The sequence below is a fragment of the Engraulis encrasicolus genome, chromosome 14, assembly GCF_034702125.1.
Source record: "Engraulis encrasicolus isolate BLACKSEA-1 chromosome 14, IST_EnEncr_1.0, whole genome shotgun sequence".
Lineage (NCBI taxonomy): Eukaryota > Metazoa > Chordata > Actinopteri > Clupeiformes > Engraulidae > Engraulis > Engraulis encrasicolus.
Window position 1 is genome coordinate 53,211,036 of NC_085870.1, and position 24,870 is coordinate 53,235,905.

General features: G+C 43.4%; 1 protein-coding gene across 3 annotated transcripts in view; it reads right to left on the reverse strand.

The window, feature by feature from the left end:
- Nucleotides 1–10,202: 10,202 nt before the first annotated feature.
- The window catches only part of slc6a6b (solute carrier family 6 member 6b), a 30,611-nt gene continuing 15,943 nt past the window's right edge, over nt 10,203–24,870 (reverse strand). For all 3 annotated transcript variants that reach the window (XM_063216116.1, XM_063216117.1, XM_063216115.1), the window contains exons 9-14: nt 23,020–23,132; nt 20,130–20,267; nt 18,136–18,238; nt 16,983–17,083; nt 15,061–15,231; nt 10,203–14,238 (exon numbers count right to left, since the gene is read on the reverse strand). In XM_063216116.1, coding sequence (XP_063072186.1) covers nt 14,080–14,238; nt 15,061–15,231; nt 16,983–17,083; nt 18,136–18,238; nt 20,130–20,267; nt 23,020–23,132 — 785 coding nt within the window. In that variant the 3' untranslated portion in view covers nt 10,203–14,079. The remainder of the gene's footprint in view (nt 14,239–15,060; nt 15,232–16,982; nt 17,084–18,135; nt 18,239–20,129; nt 20,268–23,019; nt 23,133–24,870) is intronic.

Consider the following 24,870-nt stretch of genomic DNA (forward strand, 5'->3'; position numbering starts at 1 on the left):
CACACACACACACACACACACACACACACACACACACACACACACACACACACACACACACACACACACACACACACACACACACACACACACACACACACAGTGAACGGCCAGAGAACAGTAGAGAACAAAAGGGGGACGCAGATGCCCTGCTGTTTCCCAGAAGGGACAGGCCTAACGCCTAACATCACCAAACGCTCCCTTTGATCCCTCATCCGAGACAAACCCTCTCTTAGCAGGAGTGTGTGTGTATGTACAGTACTTGGATGTGTGTTTTGGGTACATTTGTCTGTGTGTACACGTGCGTGTACGTATAGTCTGCGTGCATGTGCGGTGTGCACATATGGAAAGTGCAAAAAAAACGTGGCAAGGCATTTGCGTGAATATGTGCATGCACTTTGTCTTTGTGAGTGTGAGGGTGAGTGTGTGCATACAGTATGGCAATGTACGTGAGTTTACAGTGGTGGGAGCAGGAGGCTCTTCCGCCCTCCGTCATGATGTTGCTCAGCCTTCCTTTGAAGTGTGCACCTAATGACTAATGAGGTAGTGTAGCCTGGTTTTAATATACTGTCTGTTCAGGTGCAGGACAGGGGGGGGGGGGGGGGCTGGAGGTGGGGGTGGTGGTGGGGGTGGTCTCCACACTCCTCACTGCACTGTATGCCTTATGGTTTACAGTGTGGTCTCGCCACATGCCTGGCGTTCTGCCCATGTTACAGTAGGTGCAAATGCGTTCAAATTTAGCCTCTAACCTTCCGTTCACATTCAATACCATTGTTAAGGGCACGCAGGCACAAACATACACACACTTCCTGCCTTGCATTCATTCACAGACACACACGCACACACACACACACACACACAGCACACACACACGCACACACATACATTTCCTGACTTGTAGGCATGTACAGACTGTATACACACACACACACACACACACACACACACACACACACACACACACACACACACACACACACACACACACACACACACACACACACACACACACACACACACACACACACTCAGACTTGCATAGATGCACAGACTTACATGTACCCATCATGGCATGCTCTGTCACACATGCGCAATGCAGCATCTCCTGTATGCAGTGGGCCAGCGCTGGCTGAGAGCAAGACTCAAGGTCACATTGTTCCCCCAACGGCCCGGCGGAGCGGACCCGGAGCCAAGCTATCGCCCACTATGTGGTGGCCCAGAACAACAGGCATTCAAACCCCCCCTTCCCTTCCGCTTCCTCTCCTCTCCTCTCCTCTCCTCCTCACCATCTCAACACACACACACACACACACACACACACACACACACACACACACACACACACACACACACACACACACACACACACACACACACACACACACACACACACACACACACACACACACAGCTTCTCACACACAAGCACCCTTACACACAGACACACACACTTACTCCCTTTCTCACACACACACACACACACACACACACACACACACACACACACACACACACACACACACACACACACACACACACACACACACACCGTTCGTTTTCCATCACCGCTAGTCTCTTGTGCTATTTCCAAAACACTGGCCCTAATAAGAGTTGGTGAATAAAAGGCCGGCTGCTAACGGCGTCTGTGGCGTGCCTTGCTCGTTGTGCTGTCGCCTGTTTGGCGTGTGTGTGTGTGTGTGCCCAGCACCCGGCTCCACCAGACCGGACCGCACTGGACCGCACACTCTGCTGTGGGAACAGCACACCTTGTGCTCCCGCTGGCCATGCCGTACGCAGTGGCACATCTGCACAAACTCCTACTGTAGAGCACGCTGTCATCGTTGGTCATTAACGGCCAATGTAAATGCCGGGGGTGACATGATTTTTAAATCGATAGAATCGTTATGTTGATGGAAAACCATCCTGTGTCCTCTTACTCTCAGCAACATTGCTGGGAAAATAATTGTTAACTCAATTCCAGACCTGATGGGAAAAGAGCTATTCTCTCGCTCCAAGAAGCTCCACAGGATTTGGTTAAACTGTAACTGCTGGGACAAATATGGACTGTGGGGTGTCCGTGACAATGCCATGAACTGGACTACATGTTCTATCATCATCCTTTCCACACAAACACAGTTTCTAAACAAAAATGACTCCCAACCATACAAGCCAGGGCAGGGGGTATCCAGGCCATGACCTCCTAGTGACGCAACACCTGTTGGTGTTGCTTCTAGTCAGGCCAAGAGCAATGTAAATATCATTTCTGATCTCCCGATAAATCAGGAACGCCACCCACTTTGTCAGGACCCAATCAACAGCTCCAACGGCCCTGCATAGTGGCCGGTCAACCCACTGTTTTGGAAAACGTCAATTGTTAAGCTCTTGGTCAGACCAAGTCTCGAAGAGATTTGAAAGTCGATGATAATCAGGCTAGGCGGGGGGATAGCTTGAACATGGGGAGAGTGACAGAGGTGTTACACGATCTTGCATATACACCAGTTATTCTGTACCAAGTGAGGTAGATCCACTGTAAGAGTGTGTCTACTTTCACTTTATACATGTCTGAAGTAATATATCTTAACTGAGTACTTGGCGAGGCTGTGAATTCGTGTACTGAACAATCTGGCACAAAAACACGCCGGCACATACTGTACTGTGCGGTTCTCTGGTGAGCATTTTCCCCCAAGGTTGAGGGTATAGCTAGCTGGCCTTATCTCTTGATGACCACATCCTCCTTTCCTACGTGTTTTGCTAAAACTGTGAATATCTACAGGCCTGCAGAACTATTGCTTCACAACAGCAGTTTCCCAAGTTTCTCTCTCTCTCTCTCTCTCTCTCTCTCTCTCTCTCTCTCTCTCTCTCTCTCTCGCACACACAACCTTTAAAAAGGTATGTTTACAAGAGAAGAGTCTTGCACAATGTGATGTTTTGGTAACGAGGAGACTTGAAGAAAGTGTTTTTTTAGGAAGATTAGACACCTTCTGTTTTTTTCTTATTTCTCCCTTAGTTTATCATTCTCTCCCTCTCTCTGTCGCTCTCCCCAACCCTCTTCAGAAACTCAACCCAGTTGTCTATTTATACGTCTCTGGATTTCTCATGTGGTCGATTAATTTGCGGCCCACACATAAATGCTATTTTTTGATGCCAGTCATCCTGGGCCTGCAAAAAAAGTCTACCCACCCAGCCGTTTGCCAAAAACACTGTTGCTGGTAATTGTGTCTGGATTAGTTGGGAATTATTCCCTTGCCCCAGAGCCACTGGCTCCCATGCTGGAAAGCACAAGTAAGATCAATTTGCAATAAAGCAGAAAGCACTCATTGTTCTGGCCCGGCCGGCGCTGGAGAACTCTGCGCAGGAACAATCAGGAGCTCTGTGCTTCTGCACCGCGCTGCTCACACATGATGAGGCCGCCTGGCTGCACCACACTGCACTGCCTGCTCTGCCCTGCGCGCTCTCTCCCCTCTCTCTCTCTCTCTCTCTCTCTCTCTCTCTCTCTCTCTCTCTCTCTCTCTCTCTCTCTGACTCCTTCTCTGTCAGTATGTCTCTCTCTCTTCCTCATACATACACACTCTGTCTCTCTCTTTTTGTGTCACTCCCTTGCCCTGTCTGTTTCAATTTCTAACTCTCTCCTCTCTCGCTCTCTCTCTGCCTGCCTTTCTTTCAGTTTTTTTTTCTTCCTTCGAGGCGCTTATGTAACTCGCCCTAAATGACTGTGGAAAACAGTCCCCACAAAGACAGAGGGGAAAAGTACAGAAGTACAGCACCACCATTGTTGTTTATTTAGGACTTAATGAGACTGGACTTGCGGCAGATTGACTTTTACCTTGACAACGGCAATGGATGCTGGAGAAATATATTTGCACGGTTACGGTGCTAGTGCTCAAGCTTTGCAGAGGTCTACAGAGCACCAAGGGAAACTGACAGCTGAACGTGTGTTTGACAGATTTCAAAAATACAAATATCATGGATCAGTTTTCTGTGTGATGCAGATTTGGCACTGATATGCTCTCCACACACCACCCCCCCCCCCCCCCCCCCCCCCCCTTTTCTTTTTTCTTTTTTTGGTGGGGGTTGTGGGGCGGGGGGACGGTGGTGTCTTGTTTTCTATGGACATTTAAAAAAAACTTTATTTTTCAAAGAGGAATGGAGTGCTTTGTTGGTTGTGGTTTGTCTAATAATTGAAAGGTGGTTACAGATTTGGTTTGTACCATTTTGAACTGTCACTGCTATTTCTGTGTTACCTGTAGTGTTATATTGCGCATATCACACACATACACCAGAGATTATGTTTGTTTTTCAAAAAAAAGAAAAAGAAATGTTTTTTTTATATGCAACACTTCAGCCCAACAAGGCCTGTTTGATTTTACATGAGCTTCACAAAAGCCGCTACATACAGTACATACATCCATCCCTATGCATTTCAAAAAGAGAAATTACATGTATGCATTGATATTGATGTGTATTTTTCAATGTGTAATATCAAAGTTTATTCTCTGTATAGTATTTTTATATGAACCCAAACTCTCAACTCCTTGCCCTGTCGGAAGCACTTCCTGAGTGGGACTTCCTGAGTAGGCATGGCTGAGTCTCCGTACATGTTGATGTGTGACACGTAAGAGAAAACCTGGGCCAATGAGCTCCCTTTTTTATTAAAAAAAGAAGAGAGAAATAAAATAATAAAGAAATATAAAAAGACACAAAGCCTAACTGTTCCCTTTATTGTTGTGTATGCATATTACCTGAAGTTAGTTTGTGAACAATATTTTGCAGGCTTCAAAAAGTGATTGAAAAACAATATTACTAACAATATAATTGGAGAACAGTTGAACCACATGTATAGAAACATTGTACTCTGTACTTCTACATTCATTTTTTTCATTCTTTTACTTCATTATTCGTATACTGTTTTGCCTGCTTAAATTGTAAGAAGTAACATCTCTTACACACACAATCCTATAACATACTACACAGTACTAAATGTCCGGCTCTTCACAGTTTCTTCTATACACTTGAGTGGCATGTTGCTTAAGGTGAGTCACTGAAGTGCAAACACATTTTCCCTTTTTTATTTGAAACCTACACCCTGGCAATGAACTGTATCTATCTTGTAAATTGCAAAATCTTGTCTTGCATGGATGGCAAAAACAGGTTTGAATTTAAACCAACCCTCTAAACTCCCCAACCCTCTCCCTTCCACCTCTGAACACTCCCTCTCTCCTCTCCTCTTCTTTTCTCTTCTCCTCTCCTCTCCTCTCCTCTGCCCTCCTCTCTCTGCCCCCACCGGCTTATATAACATTTTGTTCTTCAGAGTGCATTTAATCACCTCAAATGGGTCGCGCTGCTAAGCGGAGAGCCAGCCAAGGTATCGGCTCTGATAAGCTGGTATGGCAACCGTTCAGCACATGCCTCTGTCCTCTCCCATTCGGCCGCCGGGATTCTTATCCACACCTGCTCGGAAAATGCCCCGCCGCTATTTATAATCTCCCGTTGTGGAGGCCGGAGCTTTTGGACAGCCGTTCCGCTCTGCTCCGCTCTAGCACTGCTGTTTACCCCACTTCTGAGGTGCCTCTGCCCAAGACACACACACACACACACACACACACACACACACACACACACACACACACACACACACACACACACACACACACACACACACACACACACACACACACACACACACACAAACAATTTAGTGTGTCACTTATGTTCTTAAATTGTCAATGTGGCATAACAGACATTTGAGGGGCCATTTTGTTCATTTGTGTCTGAAGACAATGTGACAGGAAATGACACCTCACAGAAGGACCCGTTCAAAAAGTCGAGAATCCCAAGAAAGCCGACCTAAAGCCTCGGGAAAGTGGGCGTGAACATTTGGTGACGCAATGTCAGATCGATAATTATCGAGGTTGATCTCTGGCGGAAGTATAGAACAACGAGTTCCCGAGCTATGTTTTGTGTGACAACACACCCATCATCAACATGGCACCCATGCATTAATGTCATTCAATTGCAGATGCACATATGTCAGTAATGCAGGTCTCTGACTGTTTAATTTAGCTTACTTCAGCTAAAATGATATGTTGTGGATGTGGAGGCTCAAGTGGAGGTGAAAAAAAGAAAAGAGGACCAAAACAAAACAGACGTTCATGCGCCAAAGTCCAGAACTCAGTTGTCACATGAGCAGTGTTGTCAGCTGTCTCGAGAGGTCCCGAGCCCGTGAAGGCAACATACACGTATATCTGCTACATGACCAGCTGTGTAACCTTTCTTGAAATCTGCTTTTCTGAGCATGGTTAGGTGTGTTTATAGATGCACGTGAAATACAACAACAGCAAAACATTTAAAATTCAAAAATCCTGTCAAAAATAAGTATTCAGGGTTTTTTTTTGGGGGGGGGGGTGCGCTTTACAAGCCTTTATTGTTTTTTCCTAGACAGGATAGTGAAGTGGAGTCAGGAAGTGAGTTGGGAAAGAGAAATGGGGAAGGTCTGGCATAGGACCCGCCCCGGGAATTGAACCAGGGTCGGCCGCGTAGTAGACGAGTGCCCTACCATATCAGCCACAGTAGGGCCAATAAATATTTGTTTTAAAAACATTTTTGAAATCTCAACATCCTGATCATGAACTTTGATGTGGTGCCCTAATGTGGTTGGAATTAAATCAAGCTGAATTGATCACAAATAACATCTGCATATCTGATGTTAACTGTAAGACAGACTGATAAAAAAACCTCCTGCCACTTGCAATCACCGCAAACTGATTGTGGAAACCCCACGAGAAGGAGGTCAGTTGCCATGATGAGCCAGTATCCAAAAGCAGTGGATCTGTGAAGCGAGACTTGGGCCATGCCACAAATGAGCTCATCTGTAATGATTTGTTAGTTGTAACTCACCTTATGAATCTGCACAGAAACGGAAACTCATACTGCATTCCGACCCACCAGGGTCTTGTCACTAAAGGATCATTTCTACCCAGTAGAGTTTGACTCAGCCGCCACTTGTTGCTTTTCAATTGGGCACGACACAGCTTGACTCTGCTCAAAAACCAGCAGGCTGGCTGCTTACTACCCAGCTCATCCTCACCAGTGAATCAAAAAATAATCAGGGTGACCACCAGATCAACTCTTTTGGAATGCTCTTTAGTTTGACACTGTATTAATTTGATATGAAAATCGAAGGCAGAAATCAACATTGTAGTATCCAAATATGATGTCGCTGAAACTATTTACAGCCTACTTCAATAGGTGAGATATCTGTCGACCTTACGTTAAGTCAACTAGCCTATGTAAAGTAATGCTAAATGACAACGCCAAAAACATAACTCCAACCGTACTCTGGGTAACACGGTTTGCAATGGAAACACAAACCGGGCTGCTTTAACAGCACCACTCAGCTCGACACGGCACACACAAAGTGGTAGGCCTATGGCACAGCTGGGTTGTATGTGGAAAAACGCTTTAAAGGTACACTGTGCAGGAAACCTGTCGAAGCTCTCCGTCGACGGAGTGATGTGTCGGAAAATCTCAGCGCAGAGGGGTTCGTGCACCCCTACCCATCTGTCTGAACGTGACTTAGGATGTCACTACGCCTACACGTGGACGTGCAAAACGGAGGCAAAGGGGATCGGCTAAGGGGTGTAATGGGATTCACCCTTTCTGCTCATTGACACTGGGTTGCCTATTGCCAAATTTAATCTTTTCATGAAAAGTTACTAAGTAATAAACTAATATTTTCTAGAATGGCCCAAGTAGGCCTACAGTCATTTTTGCAGCTAAAAATGTCTACTTCTGGAAATTCAAAATGGTGGACCATGGAGAAGATCCTCCTTTTAATGTATGAAAAGTGTAATTTTCCTAGTCATAATGAATACTTAGAATTTGATGGTGGTGGTAAGTATTCATGTCAAAGGTAACATTAGTGAATGGGTAGCATGAATTCTGGAAATAAACAACTAAAAATCTTGCACAGTGTACCTTTAAGAGGATAATAGATACGTACACCCGTATCCACACTCAAACATACACACATATTAAAATAAAAAATAAGCACATATATAGAAACTTAAGCTATATGCATACCCATGTGCAGAAACTCTCTCTCACACACACACACACACACACACACACACACACACACACACACACACACACACACACACACACACACACACACACACACACACACACACACACACACACACACACACACACACACACGCACCTTGTTCCTTATAGCAGCACAGTTCCTCTGTGCAGCAGAGCACAAGGCTTTGCTTCCTGCTTTCCACTGAATAGAGTAAAGGCTCCTTTGAACTGAAAAGAAAAGAGTTGGGCCCGTACCATGGACTCTTTGCAAGCATGCACAAGCGCCTGGGTTACAATGCTGGCATAATTACCGGAGAGGCAACCAGTGAATCTTGGTGCCAATGGTAGTTAAAGGTGAGAGCAGCTTGACAGATTTAGTGCTGATTTAGTGGTGGGTGGCGCTTTTCGTCCCATAATTTTGATGTACTTGCAATGTAAAGGGCACATATTAGGCTTGTTCGTGGCGAAACAGTAAGATTTTTGCTAGGCAGTGGGCATGCGTACTTTGCCAGTTTGATGCAATGCATCAAACTGGCAAAGTACGCATGCCCACTGCCTAGCAAAAATCTTACTGCGTCGTCACGACCGAGCCCATTGATTTAAGATATGTACTTCAGTGACATCAGTAGTTACAGCTTAAAGGGACACTGTGCAGGAAATGGTCAAAAAGGTACTGCAACTATGCTGCTCATTGAAACTGGGCTGCCTATTGCCAAATTTGATACTGACATGAAAGTTTACTAAGTAATAAACACATATTTTGTAGTATGGTCCAAGTAGAGTCATTTTTGCAGCTAAAAATGGCTATTTTTGGAAATTCAAAATTGCGGACCATGGAGAAGATCCCCCTTTTCATGTAGGCCTATGAAAGGTGTAATTTTTCCAGATATAATGAATACTTAGAATTTGATGCTAGTGGTGGTAAGTATTCATGAAAAAAGTAACATTAGTGAATGGGCAGCATGAATTCTGGAAATAAACAACTAAAAATCCCACAGTGTCCCTTTAAGTATTTTTTCGCATGTCAAAACTTGACCTACAATATGTAAATTATGCCTCTGTTTTGCTACTTGTCTAGATGGTAAGAACCAGTTTTGAAAGTTTTTTGGCGAAAAAAGATATCAGTTTTGGCCACATATCAGGAAATATAAGCGATGGTCTAAAGAGATACAACATGTTAATTATGAACGAGGCCTTTCCATTTTACGTTTCTATGTTGTGAGCTATAATGTAGACAGGATTTCTATTTATTAACACCATATTTGAACCTTTCTGGGACCCATACAACAATTGACTCCCATGTCATGATCCCATGAGCCAGAGCAAATACCTTTTCCAACCATAGGGGCCACTGTTCACTATTCAACCCTGAGAAAGAGAACTTCAACACATTATGCTTAAGTGAAAAGGCTATACAGGCTATACAAGGCTATACAACTTCAACATTATTCAACACCTACCGGTACAAGTGTCTCCACTATGTCAATTAAGATGCGCATGTCAATATGTCAATTATGATGCGTGGTAGTCTAAAGTACTGTTTATTTCATGAGGTGGGGCTCATTAGGCAACAACCACTAAAAAGCTACCAATCTCGGGTCTTTGATATAACAAAAAAATAAGGATGTGTACTGTGGGTATTACAACATGAATTTCCCAACCTAGGTATGCTACATAAAATATTATTGTCATTGTTGTTGTTGTTATTGTTGTTATTCTCTGTCGCAGTTGGACGCCCTGGGATCCAGACTAGGGTTTTGCTGGCATGAGTGCTATGGGAAGGTCATCTACGAAGGAAAATGCCAAAAAGGCATTAAGTGTCCTGTACCCCATGCCAAAGACAACATCACATGGGACTTGCCAGTTTAGCCCTTTGATTTATGAGGAAGCATAAAAAAACATAAAACCATTCAAAATCACACTGAATTGTGATTGGACAGTAGTTATTAAAGTGCAAGTACAAAAAGACCCTTATGCACACCCAAAACATACATGAATGAGTTCACTGTGAAAGTGGAAGTGTGTTTGCCTACCACATAAAACAAAGTACAATTTACTGCTTCTTGGACAGTTGTTGTTGTGTGAGATGTTCATAGAAAACAGAGCAACACTTCAGATCATTTTGAAATATTTTATTTTGTTTTTTTTCCCAGAACAAAGTTGTCAAATAACAAATGTCTTCATCATAATAGCAAAGAGCACTTACTAAAATGGATTTGTCTGTTTCTTTAGAAATTGTAATAGCAAGTAACTGCACAGAGCAATAAGGAAAGGAATAACTTCAGAAAAGGAAAGTGACAAACCAAGTCTGAAGGTAAACGGTAACTAAAAGTGAACATTTATATTCCCAGCTCAGAAACCATACACATGGCAAACAGTTAGCCCATCACTGTTTCTAAAGTCTTAGCTGCATGTAAAGACTGCGGACAGAAAGAACTATGGAACAGGGGGTTCAGTATATTTGGATTTTGTTCATCTTGTTTTTTTCCATTTGTTTCATCTCCAATATCAAACAAAAAGCATAGCCTGTAGAGCCTGTGATGTCGATTGGAGGCTCACATTCGTTTGATTTAGTGGCAGTGCCTATGCTATGCTGTTAGACAATTGGAGTGATGGGTAGATTGATGACTGGCATTTCAGTGGCTGGAAGAGGCCCATTTCAATTCCAGCACGGTCATCTGGCCACCAGCTCTCTTGCCTTAGGGCCCCAAGGACAGCCTGCCTACTGCGTCAGTCAGCCAAGGTCTGCCAAGACACGTGTGCCCTGTCGCAAAGCGCTGCCGACCGTCCCTGTCCTCTGGCTCTGTATAAAATTTATGGCCACCGCCGGTATCTCTCACACATTCGGCTGGGGTTTTATTTTCGTGCCGCCAGCCAAAACACAAAGCGAGGTGACTCAAGCGTCGGGCTTAACGTCATGCCTCGTGACACGTCTCCCGGACAGCGAAGGTGACTGTCAACAACGCTGTCGGAGAGCTTTGCTCAATCTAACATGTTTATGTGTGTGTGTGTGTGTGTGTGTGTGTGTGTGTGTGTGTGTGTGTGTGTGTGTGTGTGTGTGTGTGTGTGTGTGTGTGTGTGTGTGTGTGTGTTTGCATATGTGCCGTTTTATCACCTGTGTGTCCTGGCATGGCATGTGAAGTCCACAATAATGTGTGTTTAAATAGCCTGGGACTGTGGCGAGGGCCATGTGGGGGCAGCTGGGGCAGACTAGATGGGCGTCAGGCCAGTATGATCACAAAGCTCAGTCCGTATCTCTACCTATCTCCATGATCAAGGTCAAACCCAACGCTCTAGAGCTGTGAGGTACTACACTGTATTGCGCAGGAATGTTGCTGTTTCTTTGAGCTGGAAAAGCTACCAACATTATCACTGAGGAAGAAAAGCAGAAGGCTTTTTCAAAGAATTGTTTTATTATGAAATAAAAAAGGTTTCAGGTACTGTAATACCTGTTCTAGTACATTTTCAAATTTCCTCTCACAGGTTCATTTAAAAAATAGAAAATAAAACTTCTTTCCCAAAATATGTTTGATTAAAATCTCGCCTCAAAGACTTCAAAAAACATTTACCATGTACCATACTTTTTTTCCTTGCAAAAAAAAGACAGGCTGGTAAGATCCCTGAAGAGAGGCCTTTGGGGGCGGGGCATGTGATCGGAGAACAGGAAGTGGGAGCCACAGACCTCTCCTCCAATCCTTCAGCCTCTAACTGGATCATTTCAAGTCGAAAAAGGACCAAGGAACAAACTTTACAGAAAATAAAAGAAAATAAAAGCACCACTCAGGCACCGCCAAGCTAGCTGTTTTCCATTTAACTCATCCTACGAGGCCCTTAGTGGAGAGACATGCTGCCTTTGTGGCCAAGGTCTTTACTGGCAGACAGGCAGAGACTGGTCTGAATATGGGCCCGGTGGTCTCTGGAGTGAGCTGCCTTGAGGGCTGTTGTCCATATTTTGTAAGGGCAATTCAGCCTAGTGCCAAACAAGAATTGAACGAGTTCAGAACACCATTTTTGTTAGCTTCAGAAGCTGTTAGTTCAGGTTTGAGAAATTGAACAGATTTGCAGGTAGACTCACAACAGGTAACACTGCACATAAGAAAAGCTGTCTTGGTCGTATACAGTTTTCGGTGTTGCTGTGGCAAAGCATTTTTTTTTATCATAGCTTAAATTGGCCCCTTAATTATTTCTTCCAAGTTCAGTATACATGTATAGTCTGATAAAGTACCACCTTTTGAGAAAAAATACAAATATGCTCATTTCCCTACAAAATATTGCACATTAGAAATTGCAGCAAGCTTTTTTTGTTGATTAATTATTGTATGTGAAACCCCTCCCTCTGAGAAATATTGGTAATTGTTAACAGAGTGGTCAGACACATTTTACATCTTCAATACAAAAGGCAAATGTGATTTTAAACAAAATATAATAAAACATAAAATATATCTGAATTTAATACCATAAAATAAAAAAGACTACCTTCCAATGTGTGACTGCACACTGCTACTCTGGCATGAGTTTCACATTACAACATTCCCAGCTAAGAATGTGTCACGTGTCGTCATGTGCTGCTTTATTGACCGTCTATGTATTAATGATTGATTTGTATTTAAAAACAAAAACAAAACAAAACAAACAAAGTAACAACGTGATGATACAATGTGCTATGTTCATAAGTGGACATAAGAGTGGACATTAACTGATAGGAGCTGAGATATGGTAGTCATATGGAGTGCTGATAAACAGGAAAATGGTGTGTGTGTGTGTGTGTGTGTGTGTGTGTGTGTGTGTGTGTGTGTGTGTGTGTGTGTGTGTGTGTGTGTGTGTGTGTGTGTGTGTGTGTGTGTGTGTGTGTGTGTGTGTGTGTGTGTGTGTGTGTGTGTGTGTGTGTGTGTGTGTGTAATAATGGAGAAGTGCATTCAATTAAGGCTCTCACTGACATGTTTGGATGTTGGGCAGTGATGCTGCTGTGCCTGGTTGGGATGTGCGTCTCTCTGCGTGTGGATAGCAGGAGACGGGAGGCAGAGCAGTACAAAGTGATATGCTGCTAGTAAGAGTTAGTGTGATGTAACCGCCTGGTCTTGCGACAAACCCAAGATGTAAACACTACGAGGAGGGAAGAAAGAGAAGACTTTGGGACTTTGGTGTGTGTTTATGTGTGCGTAGGTGTTGGCCATACGTCCACGGGGTGGGTAGAGGTGGGGAGGTGGGTGGTGGGGGGGAGGAGTGGGGTTCTCAGTAGTGTCCTTGCTGGTCTGCCAGCTGTCGTCCGAGATGCGAGATTAGCGCACACAGACACAGGACGCTGGGGCAGAGTGGCCCACGCTGCTAGTGTTGCCTGGCCTCGAGCTGGATGAAGCTAACGTCCGGCTCATGGGTACGACATACATGGATAGCAACACGTTATAAACTAACCTTACCATACAAGGAATAAAACTCCACAACATTGAGATATAGCATGTAACTGTGTGGAGGGAGCTACATCGACGTTACTCTTAAAACACAACATATACTTAGTTGAATCCTAATACCCAAAATATATTTATATACGGTCCTTTAGTATGTTTACTTATGTATCTGTCCAACTTCACAGAAAACCTGACTACATATTATCAATTATGTACAGAGGAAAAAAAGGGAAAAAAAATCAGAAACATATACCACTCTTGTTTCAAAGTTCTGTTTGTGACTGAGGCCAAAAACTTTATCCGACTGCAGTCGCAACCCTAATAGCAATGATAATTATTATTATCATAGAAATATAATAATAACATTATGATAATAAAAATATTAAAAACATGGACAGAAATAACTACATATAACTTCCTCCATCATAGAAAAAAATAGACTCCTAGTGCAGATACGTAATGTAAACCTGGTCCTACCACTATTTCAGAGTTAGCAAATATATATACCGTTATATATATTTATATAATTATATATATATATAACATGGAAAGTGGGTCATATTTTTTTAAATCCTCTCACAGAGAGCGCTCACATCATGGTTTCTACAATGGTATGGGTGGGTGGCATCATTAGACCGTTGTTCCCATTGGGGTCCAGGGGGTGGGCCTGCTCGGGGGCCTTCTTGCGGTACTTTTCCGGGCAGGAACTCGCGCCACCTCTCACTGGGGCTGCCACCGCCTTTATACGCTGTGATGGAAGAGGACGATTGGAAGACAATTGGAAAAGGTCGCGGAAAGGGGTTGGGGGGGGGCGGGGAGAGGTTTACAATATATGATTAGAACTTGCTTCCATTTCTTCGAGCTGTGTGGCATGCATGTTGTGTATTCCATGTGTTTTCAGATGCATTTGCCAAGTAAGCAGTTTAGCAATTTGCACAGATAACGGAGACATAAATCTGTTAATAGGGAGACTAATACAGTGTGACTTCCCTCTTCTAGCAAGACAAAGCCATAGATCTCTGATCAAGAGGTGTACCAGGAAAACACCTTAATGTCAAGATAAAGAAAACACCTCTGCTGCAAGTATGCAGTGCTTTTTTCCTAGCAGTGAACAGATTGTCATACGAGACTAACCCTAAAATCCCAATTTATCACCCTTTGTTTGAAAGCTTGACATACATGTGGTGGTGAATTTGTAAGGCTGCATTCAATCTCACTTGCATATCACTCTGGGTAAAGCGTGTATCAAATTGAATACATGTAAATCTTGATGTAAATGTGAGGCTGGTGGCGCTGGTTATTTGCATGGAATATGACAAAGGCTGAAGGATTTTTCCATTCCCTTCATGCTGGATGTTTGGTAATGCAAATGTAGATAAGGCATAAGGCCAGGTGTGCGATTAATAAACCTGCACCTGTGCGCATGTTTGTGTGTGTGTGTGAGTCTGATTCTGAGATGTTTCTACAAAACAAGGTGACACTTAAGCATTGCGTGCATGCATGTGTGTGTGTGTGTTTGTGTGTGTGTGCGCGTGCGTAAACGTGTTTGTGCATGAACGCTCATAATCACCTCAATCAGGGGCCCATCTGACTGAATGATCTTAATGACGACTACCATGGGGATGCAGATCATGGAACAAAGAGCCAATGTCCAGCCAAGACCAATCGACCAGTCTGGGTACTTGTACACCTTATTGTACGTCAACGGCTTGTACTTGACCAAGGAGAAGACGAAGCAGCCCTGTAATATGAGAGAGAGAGAGAGAGAGAGAGAGAGAGAGAGAGAGAGAGAGAGAGAGAGAGAGAGAGAGAGAGAGAGAGAGAGAGAGAGAGAGAGAGAGAGAGAGAGAGAGAGAAATTACACTGATGCCTGTATTAGTCACCACCAGGGAGAAGAAGGCTACATGCAGGGATATGCTTATTCAGTGAGCACTTCCTCATTTTCAGCGCAAAACACAAATCCTCTATTATACAGGCAGATTAGAGTGGCTGAACCTCATTGAAACATCAAGCATGGCAGTTGGAGCGATAATCAACTGCACGGACTCACTCATCAACTAACATCTCAGAGCAACCAAGGACAAATGAGTTTTTGCGAGGGTTTGTCCTGTGCCTTTCGAAGAGAGAGAGAGAGAGAGAGAGAGAGAGAGAGAGAGAGAGAGAGAGAGAGAGAGAGAGAGAGAGAGAGAGAGAGAGAGACATTGTGTTGTTTCCATCTCTAAGACAAGAGAGCAATCTGTGGGATTAGACTACAGGGGGCTGCCGCAAAATGAACAAAACAGATTTAGCGAGTAAGGATTCCCCCCCTAGTCCTTCCAAAATTTAACTTTCTACAACGTAACGTTCTTCAACTCCCATAGAATTTTGAGCTAAAAATCCTGCCAATTATTTGTGAAACCCTAGTGAGAGCTTGACATCTTATTATACGGTATGTGATCAATTGTTCTCCCCAAAAGGTTGATTGCAGGCAAGGACGTGTGCAGTTAGTGCAATTTGACATTTTGTTTCAGGAGGTTTATTCAAGAGCTAGCTAGATATGGTCCCTTCCAGCCCTTCCGGGTGGCATCTCTCCTGGATATCACAAAAAGGGAGATGATTCACCGCTAGCAGAGAGGCACGTTTCATGCATGACCACCCAACCCCCACCGCCCCATGCCATGGCAGTGCGACGCGAGCAGAGCGGCAGAGTCTATCTGCGTAATCCTGTGGCCACTGCAGGGACAGATCATGTCTCCATGGGCTCCTGGCCCTGACAACATGAAAGGCCCCCCTCCATGGATGTTGCTAGTTTACAGAATGATTCAGGGTTTTGAAGCCAGATGTGATGGTCTATGTTGTTGGGGATTTGAAGGGTAACGTTTTTAAAAATGTGATATTAAAGCAGTATGAGAATGGAAATAACGAGGCTTGGGCTTAAGGGCCCCCTTGACTCTTGGGCCCCTGGGCCCAGGCCCGGTAGGCCAATGCAGTAATCCGTCCTTGCGTGGCCGTGTTCAGATCTGGCCACAGCAGGCAGATGGTGCCTCCATCTGGAGCTCACAGAGTGAAGTGTTGGATTTTCTTGCAGCAAATGCAGCATCGAAGAGGACAATTGCGTGGCATTTTGAGAGCTTACAGCCTGGGGGGCTGGGCTCTGTGCAAGCCAGGATAACTACCAGTGGCTGCGTGACATAATGTGGGAGAGGAACGATATCTCCTGATAGGATTCAGCTGAATATACCTTCTACCTTAGTGTGTCATATGACTGAAATGCATCAGCCAGTGATATTGAAGAGATGTACCCTTTAAGCCACAGTAGATGGTGTGCACTGTGCAGTGATAGCATTTTTAATCAGTTAATATCAATGTATTTTTCTGTGTTCATCAGACAGGTGTCGTCGTCTGATTTTCCTTTGTGTGCGTGTGCGTTTCGACTCTGTGAACTTCTCTCAGAGCAGGCCTGATGACGCCACAGTAACAAGCTGGGGGTATTTCCATTTCAAATAAACCTACCGCACAGAGCAGAGGGGTGATCAAAGTCCAGCTCCACTTCATCCAGGGATTTGGTCGATAGCCGATCATGTCCTCAATCGCATCATAGAAATTATCAGCGCCTGGCAAAACGAGGGGGAGATGTGTGTTATAGGGCATTGCCTTACATAACGGCACAGACAGTGATGTCAGGTCTAGACAATGTTGCATAGATTGTTTTTAATTTAATTTTTTTATTGTTGAACAGTACAATTGTTCTTGCATAACCATTTTAAGGAAACAATGATTTGTATCTGCGTCGTACATAACAGCCTTAAATGTATTATAAGGCCAGGCCACATGACTTTTGGCTTCATTCGCCATTGCTCAAATCACTTGTTTTGTAAGACTTGAAAGCATTTGTAAACATTTTTTGCCAGAATATTATATAACCACAACACCACATGGCAGCTTATGAGCAGTGAAGTCACCTGCTAAGTGAAGCTTAGTGGTATGCCGAAGGTTCACAGCCCCAGAACTAAACTAAAAACAGAATCTTTTCGTACATGTACATACTTTCTTTTGTTCATAAGCAAAGCATGATCTGGACTATGTGTTAGACTAGTTTACACTCTTGGATACATCACATGATGTGCCCACATGCTTCTAGCAACTTTGATAACGATATGCAGGTACCATGTTGATACCAACGTGATCATTTTTCAGGAAAGGGGATTCTAAGTAATACTGCAGTTATGCAGTAATGTGAACTGAGTTTTACACGTCAACTGAGTTTCCCAGTGCACGACTACTGGACCGCTGCCTGCTTTCACTTCACATTTCCCTGTTTCACTACGAGAAGTTAGGAAAAAAGCAACGCCTCTAATGTTTTATTACTACTACAAGAGAGAGTACAACATGAAGCTATAGGGCTTGCAGTCATTACAAAGGTGGATCAGCCTTTCTTTAGCTGTCATGACTGATCTTTCTATTGCTTTGGTCCATCTTTTGTGTGTTATGACTGGCCATTCTTTTGTTATTACCGATCTTTCTTTTTTGCTATGACCGTTTGTATCCCTTTTGTTGGGTTGAACGCAAGGTTAGGAAAGAAACACTGCCCTGACTGAACGTGCCATGTGATTGCCATGTGTTTGTGATATATATATACCCAAACACGTACGTATAAAGCACTTACCATAAACCCAGGCTACAGCAATACATTCAAAGAATGCAACCCACAAAAGGCACACACCACTGGCTGCATAGTAGTCAAACAGTTGAAACACATACATGCCACCCTGTAGAAAAGAGACAGGAAGGAGATAGCGAAATAGAGGATACATAAGGGAGAAAGAATAGGGGAGAGAGAGAGAGAGACAGAGAGAGAGAGAGAGAGAGAGAGAGAGAGAGATGGTTAATTCCACATATGGGCGATGGTGTGTGTGTGTGTGTGTGTGTGTGTGTGTGTGTGTGTGTGTGTGTGTGTGTGTGTGTGTGTGTGTGTGTGTGTGTGTGTGTGTGTCTGTGTGTATGGTGTGATGTGTGTGGCTGTGAACTGGGGTGGGATGCATGTGCTTGGGGAGGGGAGTGGGGGTGGGTAGACAGAACAGTTCCTCCATTTATCCTTCATGCTGCAAGGTGGAGAATGGGGGGAGGTAGTGGGATGTTTAAAAAAGGGAGACAGGGCACAAGTCCCGAGGGAGACAAAAAAAAACCCTAAGAGGTTGCAGGCAGGAGTTGGCAGCCAAAGAACTGATGTCACGGAAAAAGAAGAAGAGGGTTTTTTAAAAAAAAGGACCCAGGGGTTGTCCCAGTGAGGCGGAACTCCAGGGCCAGGAGGGAACACAGAGGGCATGGGACATCCATGGGAGGCCAGGGCACGGGGTCAGAGGCCAGCGAGCACATGGGCGACATCTTGTAAAAATAAGCCTCCTAAGCCAGTCAATGGCTTTGTATAGCTCACTGACACGTCACCCACTGAGCCCCCTGGAAAGATCAAGCTGGACCTTCTCAATGCCTAAGAATCTTTGTCTCGTCTGTTTGCATGCCTGCCTGTGTGACCGTCTCCCATTTACAACAATAACAGCATTTGAACGTTTATATATCCCTGCAGATTTTAAGGGATTTCAGTGCAGTTTACTGGAAATAAGGTTGGCAGACTTTGAGATATTACCAATTGATTATATCAGTCCTTTACAGGTCAAGTAGGGTTGGGGTTTGCATTTATCTGTCAACGCTTGCCTCTTGCTAGATGCAGGCCAGCCAAGTAGAATAGCCATAAAAAGCTAAATAAGGGATAACAGGTGATTGGCAATTGGTGTGCGTATAAAAGGCGTGAGGTGTGATCATTCACAAGCTGCAGCTTGCAGGAATAGCGCCTCTCAATATAGCCATTCACACATCCGTGCCAGCATCCGAAATAGAACATAAACTCTGGAGTGTGGTTGGTAGATGGGTAGGAGTGCTAGTTGTTATCTGATAGGGTTGTGACATAAAAAACACAGTGTGTGTGTTGTTTTAAGAGTGTACCATCACTGTGTGTGTACACCAGAAACGTACACCAGAAAAGTAACCAGTGCAAATCTCTATGGAGGGTCGACGAACTGAGTCTCCAAAGTGAATTAGCCAACTGGCTGACTACAGTGAATTTCAAGAGTGAAAAGTCAGTTATTATTATGGGTGCTGTTCCACAAAAAGCAACCAACTAATACTGAATAAAATAGTTCGCAATTAAATAGTTCAGAATTAAAATTATTTTCCATTGAGTTTACATGAAGCAATTTCATATTCCGTCTGGGGATCAGAAACCTGGACAAAGAATGCTCAGGCTGGGTTTCTGAGTCAACGAGCATGTGAGGACTGACCGTAATTGCTTTTTTAAAGCGGAATTAACGCATCAGGGATAGAGGAATAAAGTTATTCGCTATTAACAACGGAATGCACCACCCACTTTATTCTGAATAAAGTTTAATTACGAATAACACAGAATTAATTGTTATTAGGAATTGAACTGAGTTAACCTGGGATTAAAATGTCCCATGTAAGCAATGCCAAGATTTACAAGATGGCTACTTTCGAGAGCGAATACAACAAATTCATGGTGAAGCTTCATCAATGGCCTCAGCCATCTGTTCTCTTTGGTCGTTTCTGGTGGAAATGTATAGTAAAAAACATTTATTGGATACTTACGTGGGTAACCATAGTTAGTCCCAGAAGGTAGCTCATGAAACACACTATAGCTATGAAGATTTCCCGCCGGTAACCCTTCCTTAGGAAGGATGGATAGAGATCAACTATTGAAGTGATCTGTCCTTCCACTTCGACAAACTGCAAAGGAAAAAAGAAAGATTTCTTCAGAATTTTTGCAATGTTCCATCATCAAAACTGTGTGGGGTTCATGATGACCTTTAGGAGAACTTGAAATGTGTTTTACTGCATACTGCATTGTTAACACCATGATTTCACTTTAGTTAACATGGTAACCAGCTAGGCTCAGCCATGCTCTCTGCTCATAATATTTTGCACCACAGTATGTGCTAGTGAGTCATCAGAGTAGAAGTGTGAATAAGCTGCAGCTGAAAAGCAATTGCTGAGCTACAATATACGGAGCCCGGGACAGTCTAGCTCATATTTTCTTCAGAGGGTTTAAAAAAACATTCAGTCACTTTGAGGAAAATATTACTTGAAAATTGGAAATTCAATTTGGGACAGCAGAAATCAGAGGTATCCTATCCAAAGGACCCTATCGACAAACTTGAGTCAAGTTTGTCGATAGGGTTCTTTGGATGGGATAGGCCCTAAACAGTCAGTATTGGATGCCAAAATGTCAATCGTATCATTTTAAAGGTTTTATACTAGATGTGGACTTTCACACAATTCCTTTTCCTAAAATTAATTAAAATAGACTTTTATTTTGTAAAATAAATACATCTCTTTATTGATGCAGCTACCACCCTGTCCCCGTGGTTAGTTAATGTCACATTCAGGCTTTTGAAACTCATGCATTCACTTCTGTGTTATCACTGGCAAATCTAAATACTTTCTGCTAAATGTAAACATGGCAGGTTTTTGTTTGGCTGTGGCCAATGCACAGTGAAGTGGTTCTGACAAAGTTAAATAGACTTTTGCTTGATAAGGACCGCATACCATGGCTGTCATACAGTATGTGTAGACTCCTTTGATGTGACTATCTACACAGATAAATTACAACAGGGATTTACTTGAACTAGCATGGCAGCAGTAGCCTTGAAATGAAGGTATGGTGTAGTAAGAACACTGGCTTAGCACAGTGTATAATTTCACTGTGGTTGAGAAATCTGAGACACCCTCTGACGCCAGTCTGAAAGATATCCAACAACAAGATTTTTGCCACTCATTTCTTTTCTGCATGGAGCACAGGGGGCACTTAATAGTAAGTCATGCATCATTGAGCAAACAAATTACCTTCTTATCAACGGACAAAGTTTAACAAAGCATGTTTATCAGGAATGAAACTAAATAACTATGGCAACATAGTGCTGGGCCTACACTTGGGAAAAACAGTCTCAATGTGAAAGTCATTACTTGTTTCTCTGCAACATAATGCAGAATTCACAAGAACACATAGACCCATGTTCTCTGGTTGTCCTCTGCAAAAATTGCATTACAATGCCCTCACCATATGTGCCCTTGCCATGAGTGCCACAACAAGGTCTCTGAAAGACAATCTGAATCAAGCTGGTTTGCAAGTCTACCAAACATGCTCTCCTTCCCAGTGAATCCAATCTAACTTTCTCTACCCCTTTCCTCCTCTGGATGCCTGTCAGAAGATTCATCAACACTTCACAGTACTGGCTATTTCGTCATACATCTTCTCCCCGAGTCAAAAAACAGGCCAGTGACACTTCGCTGAAATGACTAGGGACGACAGCAGGTTTGGTGACAGTGTGTTGCCCCTAGTAACCCGACTCTTGGCTCTCTGGGAGTCTTCTGGCAAGGCGTGCCACTCTGCCACTTGAGCTACAGTAGCTACGCAGAGCTATGGCAGATGGGTCTGTTTTATACCAGACTGTAAACATACAACAGCCAGGGTTCCTGCTGGCCTGCCTTACAACTACATTTCATCGTAAAATGCCACTTAGCAATACTGCATATGGTATACACACACACCACAGTGTATATTCAGTAGAGTATATGTACATATACAGAACACACTACATTTGGAAGTGTTCTCCTTGGGGACATTCTAGTGTCAATACACACAGGATGTGGCTTGATTGGCTATGTTCACAATGCAAACAAATACATGTAGTCTGCAAATTCAGTATCAGCAGCAAATGACTTTCAAAAATATATATATCTACTCCATAATTTGTATATTGTAATCTTGCATCTGAAATATTACAGCATGTATGTGTTAGCAATAGCATCGTATGCCACCTACCATAGTGTGCATCATACCAAACTTAACTTGCCACAATCAACATTAGCAAAGATAGTTCAAAGCATACTAGATCGTTTTTAGAGATACATTGATGCAATCCCACCCACCCTTTGCACGTTCTGGTTTGATATTTGTTGATGTAGCATAACCTCTCAGTACAGATGGGATTTACATTAGCATTTTGGTGACAACAAACTTATAATAGTGGCTCTGCTAAAACCCTTAACCCATTACCCATAAACCCTCCAGTGAGAGTGTGAACCTTCAGGGTTAACAGACAATTGTTCAAAACAAGGCAAAGGAAAATCTCAGCTCTGATGAGCTCCCTTTTAATCCATTTTTGTTCTTGTGCGTAGGTCTTTGCCTTGTCTTGAACGATGTCAGAGAGAGTAGAGAGAGAGAGGTTCCATTGGCCCATTGTTTCCTGGTTCTATTATGGCCCCCCTTAGGGAGACCTAAGGACTGTTCTATTCATTGTAGGAGCATTATGACACGGCCCTTTAGGCAGAGCGGAACCTGGTCACGTTAGGTGCCCATAGAAACCTATTATGTTGGCATATCTCTATACTTAAAGAATCTCTGACGATATGCTTTGACCCTGCACCCAGCTTAAATGGATGTGCATGAGATCCGACTGTTGTTAACAGAGCAACTGACCTGACTGTCGAGCCCCAAGAGCAGAAGCATGATGAAGAAGAGGATGGCCCAGAAGGTGGGGAGGGGCATCATGGATACGGCTTTCGGATAGGCTATGAAGGCCAGGCCAGGACCTAGAGGGGTAGAGGACAAGGGAAAGGAAGAGGAGGAGGAGGAGAGACCATGGTCAGAAAACAACAGCTCAGCTGACACATTAGTATTCACCGTGGTCAATGCTGTGGTGTAGGGGCGGACTGCAGAACAACTCATGAACATGAAACTGAGAGCCCAAATGCAGGGGGCAAAGTAAAAGTCATCCATGCCCAATGTAATGGGTATACATGTGGATGCTCATGGGGAGCTGTGGTATTTCCCTTTTTGTAACTATTTGTAAGTTCCAATATATTTCCTCCATATTACGCTTGAACTAAAATGATATAATATCTGGTAATGTCAGCCTGACCTGATGGATTTTTAGTAAACCACATGGTGGCCGAAGCTAAATGTTCTCATTAAAAATAATATGACTACAACTGTGTGCTGCATAACAGTGTCTGGAAACAGGAGGTAACATACTAATCGCCTCCTCTTGCCAACATTGCAACATCTTGCAAGTGTGGCATGGAAGAACCTGCTTGATAAAAGCGTAAAAAAGACACAAAACAGAGAAACAACAAATGCACAGCACATACAGTACATTTATAGCAGAAACAAATACGGTAAACTGTAGACTTTTGCTGTTAAAACAGACTCTTCTCAATATCAAGATACCGTACAAGTCAAACATAATTCAGCCTCCAAACTTGGAGCCAGCATTCCCCCCTTCAGACTAGAAACAAATAATCACTGCTTACCTTTACACACTTAAGTTTGATAATGCTATGAACAGAACCGTGCGCTATGCAAACAGTTTCTCAAGGGGCTTGTGTCTCTTTGTAAACAAGGCTTTTAAAAGCAGTCCAAACAGCACCGACTGAAATACAACAAATTCCTGAGCAGTGGTTATGCACTAAATTGCTGCACTAAATACTAATCCAGACACCAAGTGGAAAACAGTGAAAAAGGGAGCCAGTGAATCTGGAGCTCAGACAGAGATGCCAACTTTATAGAGTGACTTCAGCCCTTCCTTTAGCAAATCACAAGAAGTGTCCACTGCAGGCCTGACCAAAAGCCAAACAGGAACAAGACCACTTTTGAAGGATGAAATCCCTGTGTATTGTAGAGAGCATGCTGATCGAGTGAAGAAGAGACATCTTGACACCTTAGCATTTCTAATTAGCATGTCCGAACGACAAAAACCAATCCAATTAAGTTCTCCATCCAAAGGCAATAGCTATTGTGCTACTATCACATGGATTCTAAGTCGACTATTATAAGCAGTCACAGATTCAGCAGAGAACTTCAATGATGAGCAGACTCTAAATTTTTGCGTGAGTTGGCACAAGATACTCCAGTTTTAAGAAATGTAGATTTAATCAGCCCTCTGTCGTCCCAGACTGTTAGAGGAATTACATCTCAGCACATCCCCGTTAACTCTTCAGCGCTAGCTGGTCTAGAGGAGATCCAATCACCAGTGCTCTTTTTCGCAGCATTTCCAAGCACGTTCAAAAGTCTTGATAGAGTTCCACAGATTGGCCTTGTGAATCCCAATGAAGAAATGTTACTTTCCTTTCATCGCTGGTTTCAATGCTTAAATTTGTTCACTACTTTCCTGCACACTACATTGAGCTGTCATGCTTTATTGTTCAAGAGTGCAACTGCCGAATGTTCCACATTTCAAAGTCGAATTGTAAGTTCAGGTTAAGTTATGGTTACTCTTCTTGTCTCGGGAACCTAGCAATCTTTAAAGCTGTCCCAATTTTAATGTTCATG